General features: G+C 33.5%; 4 protein-coding genes across 4 annotated transcripts in view; 2 read left to right on the top strand and 2 right to left on the bottom strand.

The window, feature by feature from the left end:
• LOC125808426 (proline transporter 2-like) overlaps nucleotides 1–18226 on the top strand; it is a 237028-nt gene that overhangs the window by 38862 nt on the left and 179940 nt on the right. The window lies entirely within an intron of this gene.
• On the bottom strand, nucleotides 8471–10220 carry LOC125808373 (pentatricopeptide repeat-containing protein At1g33350). Its single transcript, XM_049488079.1, has one exon. It carries the CDS (start codon nucleotides 10218–10220, stop codon nucleotides 8634–8636), a length of 1587 nt encoding a protein of 528 aa, XP_049344036.1. The 3' UTR covers nucleotides 8471–8633.
• On the bottom strand, nucleotides 12619–13828 carry LOC125808463 (PLAT domain-containing protein 3-like). The gene is made up of 2 exons (XM_049488166.1): nucleotides 13503–13828; nucleotides 12619–13356 (listed from the first exon to the last, which is right to left on the bottom strand). Exons 1-2 carry the CDS (start codon nucleotides 13584–13586, stop codon nucleotides 12889–12891), a joined length of 552 nt encoding a protein of 183 aa, XP_049344123.1. The 5' UTR covers nucleotides 13587–13828; the 3' UTR covers nucleotides 12619–12888.
• On the top strand, nucleotides 15680–17223 carry LOC125808462 (PLAT domain-containing protein 3-like). The gene is made up of 2 exons (XM_049488165.1): nucleotides 15680–15879; nucleotides 16602–17223. The coding sequence occupies exons 1-2, from the start codon at nucleotides 15790–15792 to the stop codon at nucleotides 17064–17066; spliced, it is 555 nt and encodes a 184-aa protein (XP_049344122.1). The 5' UTR covers nucleotides 15680–15789; the 3' UTR covers nucleotides 17067–17223.

Raw genomic sequence — 18226 nt, forward strand, 5'->3', positions numbered from 1 at the left:
AAGAAACATAGAAGAATGTACAAATACATTTGAGGAGTACTGGAGTGCCCAAAAGTGAAGAAACTAGGAAAGTATGAACTGGAACTTAAGTTGGTTGTACATAACAAGAGAGAAGTAAGTTCTTGATGCCATAGCTGTTGGAAGCATCACATTTTAAGTTATGAAAATAATCATTACTAAAAGCAAAATTATACAAAAAAGGACGAAGTAACATTGATTTGCACATAAAATTCCCTAAAGAGGAACATTCAATGGCCTGAGCAGAAGGACGGAAAAGCTGAAGAGTTGTTATATATTTTGAAGAACAAGACAAGTACAAATAGTATGGGGAATGAGACTAGTCTTTGCTGACAAAGATGCATATAGTTTCCAGGAATCAAATAGAAGGGAATGCAAAAACTTAATACTCCACCTCTTCTATGGGAATGAAAATAAACTACCTAATTTCATTGGGGTATATTAGCAAAGAGTAGTAGTTATTAAAAAGTTAGGTGAAAGGAAAAAACACCTTGTCAAAGTTTGACAACAATTCGTTGAATGAATTCCTTAAACTTGGGCGGTTCATACAACAACAACTATGTCTTAATCTCAAATGTGCAGTTTTTTTGTAACCATTCCACTCTACCCGGGTTCTAATTCCATTTGGAGCAGTTTCATTCCAATCTTAGGATAATTACTAAGGATTCTCTATTACTAAAGTTTTTTCTATGTTTACTACTGAGATATAAATCAGTAATGAACTAAAAGGACTCCTGGAAAACAAAGTACCTAATATAAGTGTAGCAACATTAAATAAACCTTGATCCTAACCATTGGAATTAGTTATCTTGTGCTTTATTTATATTTTGTTTTTTGGCTAATTCAACAAGAATCTCAAGAAGTTGTAAGTCCTTTGAGACAACTTTGTCCATGAGATAGAATTGTTTACCTCGTCCATTTTAAAACGTTCAACCATCATAGAGTCGCACCGGTGCATTTGTACTTCTAACGTAGACATTTCCAAACTATAATTCAGGGCCTTGTTTTCTTTTATCTTCTACATGTGATTTTTGTAACTTGACATAATCATCACTTATTTTGTCTAGTTTTGTATGAACACACACCATCATACCAGTCAGATTTTTACAACACTTATTTTTTGATAACGTCGGACCTCAGATACACAACATCCACACCTACACCACTCTTGGTCTCACAACTGTCTTATAAAACCTATCATTCACCCTGGTATGAATTTCCTTCTTGCATACCACTCCACCATTTCAACTATAGGGCTTTAACTTAAGTGTTGCATCTTCGTCTATCAGACTATCACACCACTGACGTGGAAACGGAGCCTAGACATATGAATGATCTATGTGAACTCACTTTGATGATCTGTAACCTGAATAAAGAAGTGTTGTTGTAAATTAATGATCAGTGTGATACTAGTTTATCCTTACAATAAGGAATTAGTTAGAGAAATGACAACAAATATTTTGTAATGTCCTGAAATAAAGTGTCATATAAATTGAAAAAAATAGAATGTTGATAACAACTCTTCAACAACAGATCTAATGATAGTTAGTAGCGGATCTGTATATGACTAGATTCTAAATTGAAAGCTAAACTAGCCAATAAAACTAATGGATCGTCAATCCTCTTCCAACAAAAGCTGAAAAACACAAGTAATTTTAGACTAAAACTTAGCCCCTAAAAGCACAAAATATGCATGGGACTTGAGACCCAAATCGGTACAGAAATGTGTTGATGTGGGGATTATATAACCTTGGGCTCTCCCACTTTAATAGCTAGCTTTCGGGTGTGATTCTCCCTGAGTTATACAAAGGGTATGATAGCCACCCACTACCCTTCATACTTATCGTGCCATGAATGGTGTTTGCCCGAGTCTAGTTGTTTCTATTAGAAGGTTGTTGAGGACAAGAGCTTGGTGGTTGGTTATGATTAATTTACATACACACAACAGTTGTAAATTCAATGATATTGTTTTATAATAGTATACATTATAGTTTGCTTATCATAAAATTTTATGGAATCAAACCAAAGGATAGTAAAGTGCACCAATCCTCTTACAATCCAGGATACACCTCTGATGACCTGGAATCTAACACTGACCCTATGTGTGTGCGTGTGTTTGTGCGGCCAGAGGAGGGAGGTCCATGTCTACTAAAACCATCTCTTACTCAACTTTGTCAGTGGTGTCTGTGATTTCTCAATAAAGTTAAGATCATGAATATCCTACCTAATACAGTATACCCTTCCAACCCAATATCCTTATATTTTCCAATTGCTTTCCAAATAAAGTGAGGAAATTTAATTCTGAGATTTTGTTAGGCTGTTCTCCTAACTTTCTTTTCATAAATTTGTAAGCTCAAATGTACTGCTCTTTTGCATCTTCTGGATGCTTTCAGTGATACTTTTTAATTCGTCAAAATAAAAAAAAAAAATTCCCATCAATCTCTCAAACTACTAATCATGTATCTAGAGTTTACAGGCTAGATGGCCCGAAACCCAATTTTCTTTTTGTAAAAAGAAAAGACGGAATAACCTAAGCACCAGTTGCATTTAACATACACAGGTTAAGAAAACTGTAATAATATTCCAAAAGAAGCTATGTTCTCGATTGGAGTACAGCGAGAAATGAATCATCACGATAACAAAATGATAAATCACAAGTAAATTTTAAAACCAATCTCGACAAAGATTTAAATTTTAAGCACAAAAAATCTGCATTTGATCATACCACACTAATAATTGAAATGCTGAAAACCAAGAAACAAAACTCAGACAAGTATAAATTCAAACCTGCATGTGAAAAACTCAATTGTTTCTGCAATTAAATTCCATCAAGTGCCAAAAAAGGGGGAAAAAGTTCCACAAGGTGTACATTAAATTATTTTAATACCCACAACCACTTTTGGAATCAAGATCCAACTCGAATAAGAAATTAAACCGAAAAACAACCTTAAAGAATGGAAATGAGAGAGATTTAAGACATGCCTTTAGAACATAGGTAAATTTTAGCGTATAGCATACAAAGGTTGGATAGTTGGTTCACTTTATAGTGTGTAAACGAGATGATTGTGTAGCCCATGTGATGATGAGTGAGATTCAGATACGAGAAAAATGACGATAATATCCCCCATACATCGACAAGTGCCCGACTGTCAAACTATAATCTTTATTGAGAGCATCCAACTGTAAGATTTAACTTTTTTTTTTGCTTATTATGAGAATAGTTAAAAGTACCGTATTTTCTACATTTTTTTTGACAAATGATTCTTTTCTTATATAGAAAATATTTGTATTAAAATTTCTCTTTAAGAAGGTGAACTAATGTACAGATTTTTTTTTTCTTAATTCTTATTGGGATTTGAAGAGAAAGAAAAGAATTATTAGTATACATTTTCCTAATCACACTTCACTTTATTATTTAGGTTTTTGACAAAAACGTACACGTTTTTGTTTACTCGAAAAACAGTTGAATTTGTTATGAGGTTAAGGTCACGCAAATTGATTGACTTGCAAAATAGAGATTAAGTGTATATGTAGTTTGACAAGTGTGTAAAGAACAACAATAAATGCCGAAAACTTTTCCATGGCACTAGAAAATCACCCTACAACTTATTCTCTCCTCCAAGATCTTATAGTATCAAAAAATCTCACATAACACCCAAGTAATATCCCTTCTCCACAAACCTACCCCTAATTCCTCCCAAAATATCTCTTTGGATCCCTCCCCCACATCTCCATAGATCCCTTCTCACCATGATGGATTTCTTCCCGAAGTCATGAGAGTTCATAAAACCAATATTTTGGGGGCAATCAATCACTTCCACTAACCCTGCTATATGGTGAGATCATGTAAAGCCACTTTCACCTCATTAATTCCTGAGAAGATTGGGGTAAGTCTTGTTGGCAATGCCAATAAAATAGTGGCCAAACTTTTAACAAAAAGGTTGAAGAAGGTACCTGGGAAACTAGTTTCCAGACACCAAATGCATTTATCAAGGGAAGACAATAACTAGTGCATCCTTAATTGCTAGTGAGGTCATGAATTGAAGGATTAAATCAAGAGTCCCTGGATTCATGTGCAAACTTGATTAAGAAAAGTCTTTTGACAAGTTAAATCGATTCTCTATTATGAAAAAAATGATCTTTGACACCAAATGGATCAGATATTGTATCTCCATACTCAAATACTCAATCTTTATAAACAAAGGACCAATGTGGGTTTTCTCTCCATAGAAATGAATCAAACAAGGAGAGCCTCTCTCCCATTTATGTTCATTTTGGCTATGGAAGGACTATGCAAGATGTTGGAAAAGGCTAGACAGTTGCAATGGATACATGGATTTAGTATGGGTTCAAACTCAGGAAACACTCTGATCATTTCTCACTTACTATATGTTGATGATGCTCTAATTCTTTGTGATGCAAACAAGTTCAAGTCCTCTAACCCAAATCTTACACTGATGTTTTTTGAAAAATCGTCAGGTTTACATATCAACATGTTGAAGAGTATAATTTATCCCTGTTACTGATGTAAATAACACAGAAGAGCTTGAAGAAATTTTGTGGTGCAGCATTGGTTCACTTTCTAGCACTCATTTAGGCATCCCCTTGGGTGCCAAATTGAAGTTTGTGATATATGGAATGAGGTGGTGGAGAATTTGAGAAAAGATTATTTACTTGGAAATTTCAATATCTCTTTGGGTGGAAGACTCACACTTATCAAGAGTATTCTAGATAGTATACCAACCTATTTATGTCCCTGCTTCCCATCCTAGAGAAGGTGCGAGGATCATGAGAAATTTCCTATGGGAAGGCAATAGCAGTACTCAAAAGTTCCACTTGATAAAATGGGACAAAGTTTTGCTTCCAAAATGCAATGGGGGCATTGGGGTTAAGATCTGGAAATTCATAACAAATCCTTACTTATGAAATGGCATTAGAGATCTAGCTCTGGTGATGGTAGTCTCATAAGGATGTGATCATTGCTACACACGGTAGAAAGAACAACTGGAGCTCAAACACCGTAAATTTGCCTTATGGAGTTGGGCCTTGGAAATATAGACTCTAAATTCTCTCATGGAATTCCCTTGTAACCTGGGGATGGTGTGTATAACAAGTTCTAGAATGATTGATAGTGAAATAATACAACTCTCAAGGAGGAATATCCCAATATCTTCAACATTGTTATGGATAAAGACTCTTCAATTCCTCAAAACAGGACCAACAACATTTGGGATGTGCATTTGAAAAGGTTTTTGTAGGACTAGGAACTTGGGAATTTGATGGAAATGTTAGCAATGGTGGAAGCTCACAGTTTTGATGAAAATAAACTAGGTAAGCTAAGGTGGGGAAACAAAGGTATATTCACAATGAATGAATACTATACACAAGTATGCTAACAAAGTCAAGTAAGTGATAAATAGCCATGGAAGCTAGTATGGAAGACCAATCTACCTATGAAGATTAAATGCTTCAGCTGGATCACACTAAACAATGTTTGTCTTACTCTAGACAACCTGAATAGGAAAACATTGCAGTTGGTCAACATATGTTGTTTTTGCAAGACAATTCAGGAGAGAGTCAATCATCTCTTCATTCACTGCGCATTAGCATATGATCTTTGAAATTAATGAAACTCTTACCGAAACCATTTCCCTTCGGCACATTATCACTAGCCGGAACTATTTCCCATCGCCTTTATATCAAATCACTAGCCAGAACCATTTCCCTTTGGCTTTCTATCGAATCATTAGCTGGAACCATTTTCCTTCGGCTTTATATCAAATCACTAGCCGGAACCATTTCCGCTTTATATCAAATTACTAGCCGGAACAATTTCCCTTCTGACTTATATCACATGTCTCATCATGGTGTTCAACAATCAACACAAATAAGCAATGTCACACCATAAAAAAAAAAAAGACATCAATTCAGACAATTCAAGTCCACATTTGAGCCATCAAAGCACTTCATCAATCAATCAAAAAGGGGTCACAACAAGGCAATTCATAAGCATTATGATCAACAAGTCGCCTTTTCTTTAATCCCTTTTTTATTCATTAAGATTAAGCAAGTGCAACAATGAGCCCTTCCTCAATCCCATTACTCCCCAACACACAATGAAAGAAAATAGATGATTCTACTAGGTTACAAAGTTTAAGAGACCACTTGCCTTAATCCAAAGCTTGAGCCTTCTCCTTTCGAATGATATCCAATGCCCCACAATCTAGTTCAATCAAGTAGTCACAATAAGATTCTGGAATTAACACTACCCAACTCAAGCAATTTAGACAAAAAGGTCAATAAACTCAAAAACCCAATTCTGAAATTGAGGTTTAAATGCGGAAATCTTTAATTAAAAACATTACTCAAGGCATTGAGAACTCATTGGTGAAAATCATTTCGAAAAAGGATTTGAAATTAGTTCACAAACCCAATTTTACTTCAACAACTCAAATTCACGAAAACCCCCAATTTATCCATCCAAAATCTCAATTTGAACACATAAATCCAATATTAATAATGGGTAATTGAAGATTTAATGTCAAGAAATGTTACCCAACTATTTTATCTTGAAAAAGTCACTTGAAATCGCCTCCACCAAGTTCTCACAACTCCAATGGAAAATGGGGAAGAAACCTCGAATTTGGATCAAAACACTGCCAAGGGTCCTCCGCAAACGCGCAACCCTGTTCGCAAATGCAGCTAGACAGCTTATAACTGAGCCCACGAACGCGCCCTACACTCCGCGAACGCGGAGGTCAAAGCTTTGACCTCCCACAAATGCGGTCACCCCTCCGCGATCGTTGGCTTCAACAACCCAGAACATAAAAATCAACCAACTCAAAAATCATTGAAAGGACCCTCGAAATTCGTTTGGAACCCCGTACACACAAATCATAGATGCAGATTGACTAAACTCGACGTTCTAGACACAATGGAACCATCAAAACACGAATTTGCGGTCTCCTCAACCCGGAACACGTGAAAGTCACAAGGAATGAACATAACGCTTAAAAAGGCCAATAAAGCTCGGGACCTCTAAAAATTCAACTGAGACCTCACCTATGCCTAAAAGCGTCCCCCGAATGTAATGGAACTCTCAGAATTCGAATCCGAGCATTCGAACCCGAATGTTGACCAAAGTCAAACCAAAGGCTAAAATCTCAACAAATTTCCAACTTAGGACCTCAAATCCTCAAAACGACTCCCAATCTGAAATCAACATTTCCCGTAGACCAATTTTTGCTTTCTGGAACTAATGGAATCGACGGAATTCCATTCCGACACTCAAAACTCCAAGACTCCGAAAACCAATTTTAAGCAACTTAGCCTTTTGAAATCACAAACTTACTCAAATTCTCAACTTTTTACTCGAAGTTCGAAACAAACTTTTAAAACTCAAATGTAAGAGACTCGGGGTCAAGATTGGGAGGGAAGAATAGTAATTTCATGAAAATATCCAAAAAAAAAAATGATCAACCAGGTCAGTACAACACCTCATGTGGAGAATACGTTAGCAAATAAACACTTGTGCCTTTGATGTGAAATATATGGAGATAGAAGTGGACTCCTATTTTTTGGATAATCAGTGTGAAGAAGCTGCAGTTGATATGGAAGCTTAAATAGGTCTCATAAAGAGAAGTATTTAGACCTACATAGTTTGCAGTTTCAAGGGCACCTCCTGCTTGGCATTAACAATCTCATTATTAACAAAAGAAGGGATAAGACACTAGTACCCCTAGACTATGACCGAAATCCCAGAGACACAACTTAACTAAACTAAGGTTCTATTACCCCCCTAAATTTATTTTTTTTGTAATTTTGTACACCTTATTGGCCTACGTGGCCTCCAAACATCTCCCACGCGCCTCACTTAAGTGGAGTAACGGAGTGTACCACGTAAGCCAAAAGGTGTATAAAATTACACAAAAAATGAGTTTAGGGGGTAATAGGACCTTAGATTAGTTAAGGTGTGTCTCTGAAATTTCGGTCATAGTCTAGGGGGTACTTATGCCTTATCCCAAGAAAATACATAAAACATTTAGCCTTAAACAAGATAGGGTGTAAGAACTGACTAACAAAGCTTTCAAAGAATACAATCATATTAGGATAAATTTGCATTTCTAACAGACCATATCGTCTAAATTTCCATAAAGTATATGGATTGCTAATGTTCTAAGTAGGCATTTGGACATGCGATTTCATATCGCTATATGAAATCATTAGATGAAATTAGCATTTGGACATGCGATAAATATGCTTAAAGTCTGATGCAATATGTCATACTGTGTAGCTAAGAATAACTCCATATTTTGAATGTCTGATGCAGAAAGTGAATACCATTATCTTCAAGCTCAGAATAAACAAAAACTTGGTGGGAGTAACACATTAGTGTTCCATCAATGATTTTCCTTAATTCTTGCTTCATAAAGTTCCAGATTAACCCGGAAGCACTAGAATTAGCTAGTGTCTAGCGCATACGCCAAAGCTGCATATCAGCGCAAGCTGTTGATCAAGAAGCAACTGGTGTTCCAAATCAAATCAGATCTTGGTTATAAGAGGGATGTAGGAATGTGAGTCTCTTAGGAAGATTAAAATTAGCAAGAAGGTACATGCTAATGTGAATACAAATCAAACAAACATTCCAAAATTGAGTATATCTCTTCCATTCTAGGGTGAGATTTGTCTACCGAATAAAACTGATGAACTTGGCTATCTAGCTCAATCCAACTGCAACCGGGTGCTTTATAAGCATTCTGCTGATTTAGGATCTTCCTTACCTTTCGAGCTTCATCCCACTTTCCCAACTCCCCATATAAATTAGCAAGCATAGAGTAATAACTACCATTGTTGGGATCAATACTAATCAATTTTTCCAGTGCATATTCTGCCAAGTCTAGACGCCCATGGATTTTGCACCCATTAAGCAAGGAACCCCATATAACTGCATCTGGTGTTATGTGCATCTCGCTCATGATTTTCATAGTTTCCTCAAACCTACCTGCTCGTCCGAGAAGATCAATTAAACACCCATAGTGCTCAATTTCAGGGTTAATTCCATATACCCGTGTCATCAAATCATAATAACTAAGCCCCTCTTCCACCAATCCTCCATGAGTACAGGCACTTAACAAGCCAATAAAAGTCACTGTATCAGGTTTTACATCATCTCCATATCGCAACATATCTTTGAAAACTCCAATAGCACCTTCCCAATGACCTTGAAGAGCCAAACAATTGATCATAGAATTCCAACATGTCAAACTGCCCCTATTAGCCTTATCAAAAAGATTTCTTGCCTCTTTCAAGCTACCACATTTTCCATACATATCAATGAGAGCATTTACAGTAAGAGAATTCAAATGAAGATTATTTCGATAGATGTACCCATGAATACATTTCCCGAGCTGAAGCATCCCAGTGTGCCCGCAAGCACCAAGTACACATGCAAATGTAACCTCATTAGGCTTATTCCCTTGAATCATCCCTTCCTCAACAATCATTCTTCGTAACAGTGAAATGGCCTCACTAAACAAACCATTTTGTGTACATCCTGCAATTATTGAATTCCAAGAAGGAGTATCTCTTATATGCTGAGGTACCTCTTCAAAAAGCAAAATAGCATCCCCCATTCGCCCCACTCTAGTATATCCCGCTATCATCGCAGTCCATGAAAACACATTCTTCTCAGAAATTTCATCAAACAGCTGGCGTGCAACTCTAATATCAGACGAAAACCTCGAATAAGCATCCAAAAGAGCTGTCTGCACAACAGGGTATTTCCCAAAACCCATCTTCTCAATATGGGTATGCGCCATTTCAACCCCATAAGGCTTTGTAACTTCAGGGAAAGACTTCAGAATAATTGGGAATACAAATTGGTTGGGCTTTGACAAGCCACTACAAACCATTTCACGGTATAACAAGAGAGAAGATTTATGATTAGGAAGGGAAGTGTATGCAGTGATCATCGCAGTATAAAGGTAAACATTGGGGACAGTGATGTAATTGAAGATTAAGCGACCATAACTGAGGTTGGAGAGAGAGATGGTGCAGAAACGAACAAGCTTGAATGCATAAAGCTGAGTTTGTCCATGGCCAATGGTGATGAGATGGCCTTGAAGTTGCTTGAGTTGAGTAAGACTCCTGCATTTTTCTAGAATAACTAGGATGTCTTGATGTAAATTTGGTCCGACCAACATTTCCTTGTTAACAATACATTCAAAATTGGAGGTATAAATACACCATCCACATAAGCCTCTTAATTTTTAAATTAACACTCGAATAATTAATAACCTTTTTAAGATAATATTTTTTTCCGATTCTGACTTGTGTCAATGGAAAAAATCACTCATTTTGATAAGATAATAAGATAATAAATTTTTTGAAGACCCCTATAGAAATATATGGTCTCATTAATATTATAAATTAATAATTCGTTAAAAACACAAATATATCTGAGACAATTTAGTGAAACATTATTCTATTGTGTTCTATTTTTGTTAAAATTCTAATCTTGTTGGAGCTCATCTCTAACTTTTCTTATTGCATCCAAAGGTTTCGATGTTGTATTTTTAAACTGCACCATTAAATTGTGAAGAGTTATAAATGTAATAAGTGTTTTCTGACAGTAACTTGTTCCAAAGTTATTGTATCATCTTCTACTTTATCATCAACATTATTTTTTTCAATGGTATCCACAATTTCTTCTAAGTCCTATACCTATGAATATTAATCATTTTCACTCATCCAACGGGTTATTAACGTCCATTTTATTGCGGTAACCGAGATCATTAATCATGAGTTCAAGTTCATGAATGACGTTTTTACAAGTGGATTCATTTAAATTCTCTGAGATTTCATCCCCAAAAGAATTTTGCGGTGTTGAAACACTCTTTTAAATTAATAAATATTAATTTCTTGATTAAATAATATCTCTATAAAATAATAATATTTCATGTCCCACCTATATTAATTTATGGAAAAAGGGTCTGATATACCCCTCAACTCTGTCATTTGGAGCTGATAGGCCCCTCGTTATGAAAGTTACTCATATATACCCTTACTGTTATACAAACTACTCACATATACCTCTACCGTTACAAAATGAGCTCACATATACCCTTCATTTAACGGAAGTGAAAAAAATAGTTTTAAATTTATATTTTTGACTTTTGATTTTTTTTTAAAAATCATGTAGGGGTATATATGATTTTTCTAGCAAATTTCAAGGTATGTTATAATTTTTTCGGATATAAATTATTTTTTGACTTCTTGATTATCATTATTTGAGTTTCTTATTCTTTTTTTATTTTTTTCTTCATTCCTTAGTGTAAAGAAAAAAAATTTAAACTATTTTTTTGTTGTTGTATTATAATTTAAAACTATTATTTCGGATATATTGTAATTTAGTTTTTGTATTTGAAGAAAAAAATTGGGTCATCTATAATAAATTTTACAAGAATATTAGCGAAACTTAAATAAATTTGACCATCAAAATAATAAATCTAAATTAGTCATTGAAACAAAAAAAAGTTAAAAAAATAATATTTGTTTGAAGAGGATTAAATATACATACCCATATGGGATTATATTTTTTTTAAATAATTAAAAAATTAAACTTAAATTAATTTTTTCACTTCCGTTAGAGGAAAAGGGTATATGTGAGCAATTTGTATAACATTAGGGGTATATATGAGCCACTTTCATAACGAGGGGTATATCAGCTCTAAATGACAAAGTTAAGAGGTATATCAAATCCTTTTCCCTTAATTTATTGAGGTTTTACTATATATATAAATCTAATATGAATATTGTATATCAGATAAACTTAGTTCTAATAATTCAATTTCTGTAATTTCTTCTTCGATAACATGTATTTTAGTACAATTACACTCTTCTCCTTTATTACATTTTAATGTATTTGTATTAGATTTATCAGTATGTTGGAACTGGTTCTGTTGTTATTGAGGTTATATATATATATATATATATATATATATATATATATAAATCTAATATGAGTATTGTATCATATCATGTGATCAGGACTAATAAGTTTATATACAGTTCAAATGTCTATATACAGTTTACTAATAAGTTCAAGATATGTCCATATATTAAGCCAAAATATTTGATTCAAAATATTGGTCAAACACATGATTATAAGTTGATTTAATTGTTCAAATACCGAATATAAGATTATAAGATTGTGATGGATAAGACACATATATAGTGTACATATTATGAGAGAGATAATTCCTCAATGAAGATATCTTAGATTGACATAATAAATAAACGTATTCTTTAACTTTGTCTTAGCTGACATTTATGTCCTTCAACTTTGACTGTACATAAGTAGATACTTAAAATTCCATAAAGTTGAATGAGTAGACACGCGTTTTACATGACAATTCACATGAGATAGACTCGAAGTGATTTGTATTATGCAATTAGGATGCATGTGTCTACTTATTCAATTTTATACAAGTGTCTATTTGGGCACACCTAAAGTTTGAGGATATAAATATTAGCTAAGACCAAATTAAAAGGCATGTTAATATATTATGTCATTTAAATTTGTATAACTTGCCATTCCAGTTATGTACGTACGTCTATTATCTGCAATAGAAAAATAATGTTGTCGAGTTACAATACTTATGAAGGGGAAATTATCCTTCCAGTTAAGTTATGTATCACTCATGCCATTAGCCTAATTGGCCTTCATGTACAAATCATACAATATCAGATCAACATGTAAATTACTCACAATGTGAGGTATTTGAATTGAAAAAGGGAAAGGGGAAAAAAATAGACAAACAGAAACAGAGAAATTCTGAGCCTGGGGGCACAAAGCACTATAAGCTCAAATTAAATTACATCAACAACATGATAGGACTGAGAATCGTAAATAGAGAATTGCTCATCTGACTTACGGCCACAGTTGTTCTTAATAGCCGTTAGCCCATCTGGAAAAACATCAGCACCAAGCCAATTCTCGACGGTAAACAACTGCTGGTTGCATCGTTTGTGCTCTGCTGTAGAAGTAACTTCAACGTAATTACAATACCATCCAGGGTGTTGCCCTGTACCATCAGAAGTCAAGTTCATTTTACAGATTGGACCATTCAAACATGGACCACGACCAGTAAACATATCCAAATTGTCCCTTTCAAAGTAGTCGTGACCTTCTCCCATAAGCCCACCCCACGCTTGTAGGTTTTTGATTCTAAGTCCATATCCATCCGCATCGTAAAGAGTTAAGATAATTTTTGAGTCAGTTCCAGACGCAAAGAATTGCCCAGTTCGAACGTAAACTGAGTATACACAATTTAATTCCTGCATTAATTTCCCGTCATTCAACAATTGCACCAAAATAATAACACAACGCTATTTTGGTATTGTAAGTAAGAATTTTGGATTATGAATGTATACATGACGTTAGAATTAGGCGTAATTCACCAATAGTGTAGAAGTTGACTTACAGAGCTAGAAATCAAAGAAATGGAGACGGAGAAGACGATGATCGTGAGATGGAACCACATTTGATTAGCCTGTGCTACTCCCATGGCTACTTGAACTCAAGGGAAATGCTTTTGAGATATATATGAGTGATAGTTTATTTATACTGTATATATTAAAGTTCATAAGGGTGATATGGTATTTTATTGAGAATTGTAGGGTCAAAAAAATTATATGGCAATACCCGTGAATTCATTCACACTATAAATAATTAAAAAGTCTAGTGGAAGAATAAATTTTAAGAAAAATACTATAACTAGTGGCGGCTAACTCGACTTGCAAGGTAAAGTTTTTGGTCATTCCATTACAATATGCGCACTTTCGTCTTTATCGTAAAATGATTATCGCATGCACTATATATTATATCAGATCTATTCAGAAGCCGCCATGAGAGAGAAATATGCATGCACCATTTTGTTGATTAAAAGGCATTATGTGCTACAAAGTAAAACCAAAACAAAAAAAACTATGCTATATTTACAAAGATATATTAGTAAATGAACATAACTACGTGCTGATTGCAAATAAAATATTTGACCTTTAGCGGAAGAAAGAATTCAAATACATCATGATTGACACTACTTGCCATTTATATACCCACCAAGATGTTACTTTTTCTAAAATATAATTTCAACGATATAAAACGTAAAGTTTATAAATTTTGAACACTTGATTGACTTTTGTTCTTTGGCTATTTACTAAAAATGTACATGGTCATATCAATAATATTATAATTTAAAAATACACATCTAAGGTATGGTAGATTAGGTATTTTGTAATTGCTTCCATCTGAATTTGCCCAAAGTACAATGTCAAAATTTTCATATTTTCTATTTTTAAACTTAACAACAAAATATATATATATATATATATATATATATATATATATATATATATATATATATATATATACACACCATTTGATAAAATTTTGATATTTGTTTTATATAATAAAGAACTTATCCTAATATGATTATAAATATACATTAAAACCCTGCAATTTTAGTTTTAAAAATTAATAATTGATTGGGTTAGGTTCGATTTCGTCTGTTTTAAGAATTGTTTTGACACTCCTGATCCCTACTATAACCACATTATTAGCATTGATGTGCGTTCTTTGTCACGATTGATATTAATTCAATTTCGCTTTTATTGAAAATATAATTAAGTGAACAAAGTTTTTTGTTTTTGAAAGTTTGATGATGATAATTGAGATGGTTTTCAATATGAGATTAGAGTAAATAAAGGTATTGAATTTGAGTCTCATTTTCATTTATTATTAAGAATATTTTCATGTATTGGACATACCAAAAAAAATCGGCCCAACGTATATGGGAGGACATTCTCAACATATAATTAAAAATATAAAATTAAAGAGTGATTTTAATAGTTTAAGTTAAATGATATGATTATACTAGTTACATATATACAATTATCTCATAGATATACAATATACAATTCGCCTCTTTCATCTTTCTGTTCTCTCTCTTCCAATCTCGCTTGTCTCTCTTCTTCCTCTCCCAATCTCGCTCGCCTCTCTCCTCATTATAACATATGTAGGTACAAATTGTAATTAAGTAAACTATAGTTAAGAAGCCTTATTGTGTTTCAGTCTAAGCTATTTTTGAAATTTCCTCTTTAAAAAATATGAGTGATTCATTTAATTAAAAGAAGTTCCGGACTAAGCCGAGAGGCAAGTGCTTGTTTTACCTATTCTAAATTTAAATTTTATCGGTTTAACTTTTTTAAAAAATTTCTAACTAAATGTATTATCTTTTAAGGCTATTATTATATTTTTTTAAAAACTTTTATACAAGAAATTATGTTGGGGAGAAAATATTAATTCAGATATGAGATATGAAGTCAATAATAGAGCAATATAATAGTTGGATCCACCAACATCCCGAAATCATGTATACAACTTGCAGAATGGTGGAGGAGGTAGCCGCCATGAGTCATGAGTCATACTTTTCTTAATTTATTTTCATCCAATTTGCAGTTCAAGCTAATAGCCGCCATGAAGCACACTTCTTACTTTATTCATCCACTTAATTCAAATACCATATAATATAATAATATTCTCCCCTCTAAACAACATTGATCCATTAATATAAATAAACTATATGTATATCATACAATCACTCCTACTATCTCCACATCATATTTTCCTTTATCCTCTCACTTAATTATCAGTTCTAGAGAAAGAAACAACTAGTAACTATAGACAGAAGGAGAGCAAAAGAACCTGCCATGGGAGTAGCTCAAGTTAACCAAATGTGGTTCCATCTCATGATCATCCTCTTCTCCTTCTCCATCTCCATTTCTTCTATTTCTGGAGCTGTAAGTCACCCAACTCTATTTCTAAATCGCATAATATCTCTATTTCTAAATGGCATAATAGAAAATAAACATGCACTTTTAACATGATTTCAGTTGGTATCTATGGTCTTCAATATATATTGGATGTGCACAGTAGACACTTAAAATTGTAAAAAATTGAACATGTAGACATATGCATGCGTCCTATGTGATGATGCGTTATATGACAAATTTGCATCCTACATATCGTCCTATATGTATTATGTCACATAATTTAAGATGTATGTGTCTAGCTAATTCAATTTTATATAAATTTGAGTGTTTACTTGTACACACATCTAAAGTTGGTGAACATAAATGTCATGACAACTGAGGGCAAGTTAAAAAATATATTTATGTATTTATGCTCTTTTAAATTCACCATCTCTAGCGAATTCTCACCTCATGTACATGCATAACATGCTAATTCTACATTATATTATATATTCCCCTCATGTCCCAATATATAAATATATATTATATTATGTAGTTTGATTGAGTACAAGTTTATGAAATAGGAAATTGTTTACAATGTTTCAAAACTATTTTTATAAAGAATACATTTTATATACCTTTTGTCCAGTGGAACCCACCAACATCGATAAAGTATTTATAGTGTCTTAAAAAGAAAAATGTCATATAAATTATAACTATATATTTTTCATTTTGCACTTGCTAATTTGGTAGGACGTTGATGAATACAGGAATCAAATTGTATATACACAGCTTATGTCCGTACTGGACCATTCGTGGAGGATGCAACTGACTCAAAAATTACCTTAACTCTGTATGATTCGAGTGGATCTGGAATTAGAATCAACAATCTTGTAGCTTGGGGTGGGCTTATGGGGAATGGTTACAACTACTTTGAAAGGGATAGCATGGATATGTTCAGTGGTAAAGGCCCATGCTTGTCTGGCCCTATCTGCAAAATGGTGTTAACTTCAGATGGTACAGGAAGAAATCATGAATGGTACTGTAACTACGTCGAAGTCACCTCAACAGCAGACCACAAACAATGTAGCCAGCAATTGTTCAATGTGGATCAATGGCTTAGCACCAATCGTTCACCGTATCAGCTCTCCGCCACCAGGAACAACTGTAGGCGTTTGTCCGATGAGCAACAGTTGCTTTACCTTTCTGAGTCAAATAATGTTGTTGATGTGTAATTGTGCCAATCTTTCAGATTTCAATATTCAATAAGTCTATTTTTATCATAGTTTTGCATATATCTTTTAAATATTTTGAATTGTCAATTATTGTGATTTATAATAATTTTTACGTGGTTTAAAAACATATAAATTTCGTTTCAAAGAATTTGAAGATTTCATGTGCAAATTTCCTATCAAACCTAAACTGTTTGACTTTCGAAAAATGAAAAATAATGCCACGTAAATTGAGTAGATTTTAAATGAAAAGTGCAAAATAAATTTTATTTATTTTTTTCAAAAATTTTGAATATTTCATGTGCAAATGTCCTATCAAACCTAAACTGTTTGACTTTCAAAAAATGAAAAATACCACATAAATTAGGACAGACTGAATACATTTTAAACGAAAAATGTCACATAATATTTTTTTTCCAACTCCTTGCAAGTCTATTCATATTCCAAATTATCGTTCCAATAACATGAAAATGGGTGATTTATATTTCAAATTATGATTACTTTAAATAACATGTAAATGAGTGATTTCAAATATATATCGATATTATACCTTCAATGTATCAGTTTTCCAGCATACACGTAAACATTTGTGCATTTACGCCTACGCATAATCTTCACAGCATAGATAGTATCTATCTTTTTTCCCCTTCTTAATTCATTTTTTTTTCTTTTCTTCTTCATATATATATTTATTTTTTTTAATTGTGGCTTCCTCAATTTTTGCTACTCTTCTGTTGGACTTTTCATATAGTATTGCACTAGTGATGCCCTGTTGAGCACGAGCCCAACATTTTGCATTCTTATTAGCTGGGAAAGCAAGAAGCATAACAGGAAAAGTTAGATTAGTTAGTATTTCACAAAAAGCTTGTAGTATTAAACATAAATAGTGTTTAAGAGGTTCAAAAGCTTCTTCAATCATAATAGGTTACAAGCTCAATAGTTTCTTATAAAGAAAAGCGTTGGTACAACTTGACATTGTTGTCTCAGAAGTATCCCAACATTTTGACCTAATCGGACCATTTTCAAGCGGAAGCCTCCAAACCCAAACCGATCATCACACTAGACAAAAATGACCCTTCAACAGCTTCGGCAGAATATTCTGATTCGGCTTTAGCTGCTTCGCCTGTATCTTCATATTATTCAAATGATCCTGAAGCGAACCT

This window comes from Solanum verrucosum, unplaced genomic scaffold (assembly GCF_900185275.1).
Source record: "Solanum verrucosum unplaced genomic scaffold, falcon-dt-bn FXZP01000112.1, whole genome shotgun sequence".
NCBI lineage: Eukaryota > Viridiplantae > Streptophyta > Magnoliopsida > Solanales > Solanaceae > Solanum > Solanum verrucosum.

Excerpts from the sequence above, each read along its gene's own strand:
- LOC125808373 (XM_049488079.1), bottom strand. The coding sequence starts at position 10,220 with ATGTTGGTCGGACCAAATTTACATCAAGACATCCTAGTTATTCTAGAA.
- LOC125808463 (XM_049488166.1), bottom strand. The coding sequence starts at position 13,586 with ATGGGAGTAGCACAGGCTAATCAAATGTGGTTCCATCTCACGATCATC. Across the intron at positions 13,357-13,502 it reads TTTCTTTGATTTCTAGCTCT|GAATTAAATTGTGTATACTC; the intron begins GTAAGTCAACTT and ends AAATTAATGCAG.
- LOC125808462 (XM_049488165.1), top strand. The coding sequence starts at position 15,790 with ATGGGAGTAGCTCAAGTTAACCAAATGTGGTTCCATCTCATGATCATC. Across the intron at positions 15,880-16,601 it reads TTTCTTCTATTTCTGGAGCT|GAATCAAATTGTATATACAC; the intron begins GTAAGTCACCCA and ends TGATGAATACAG.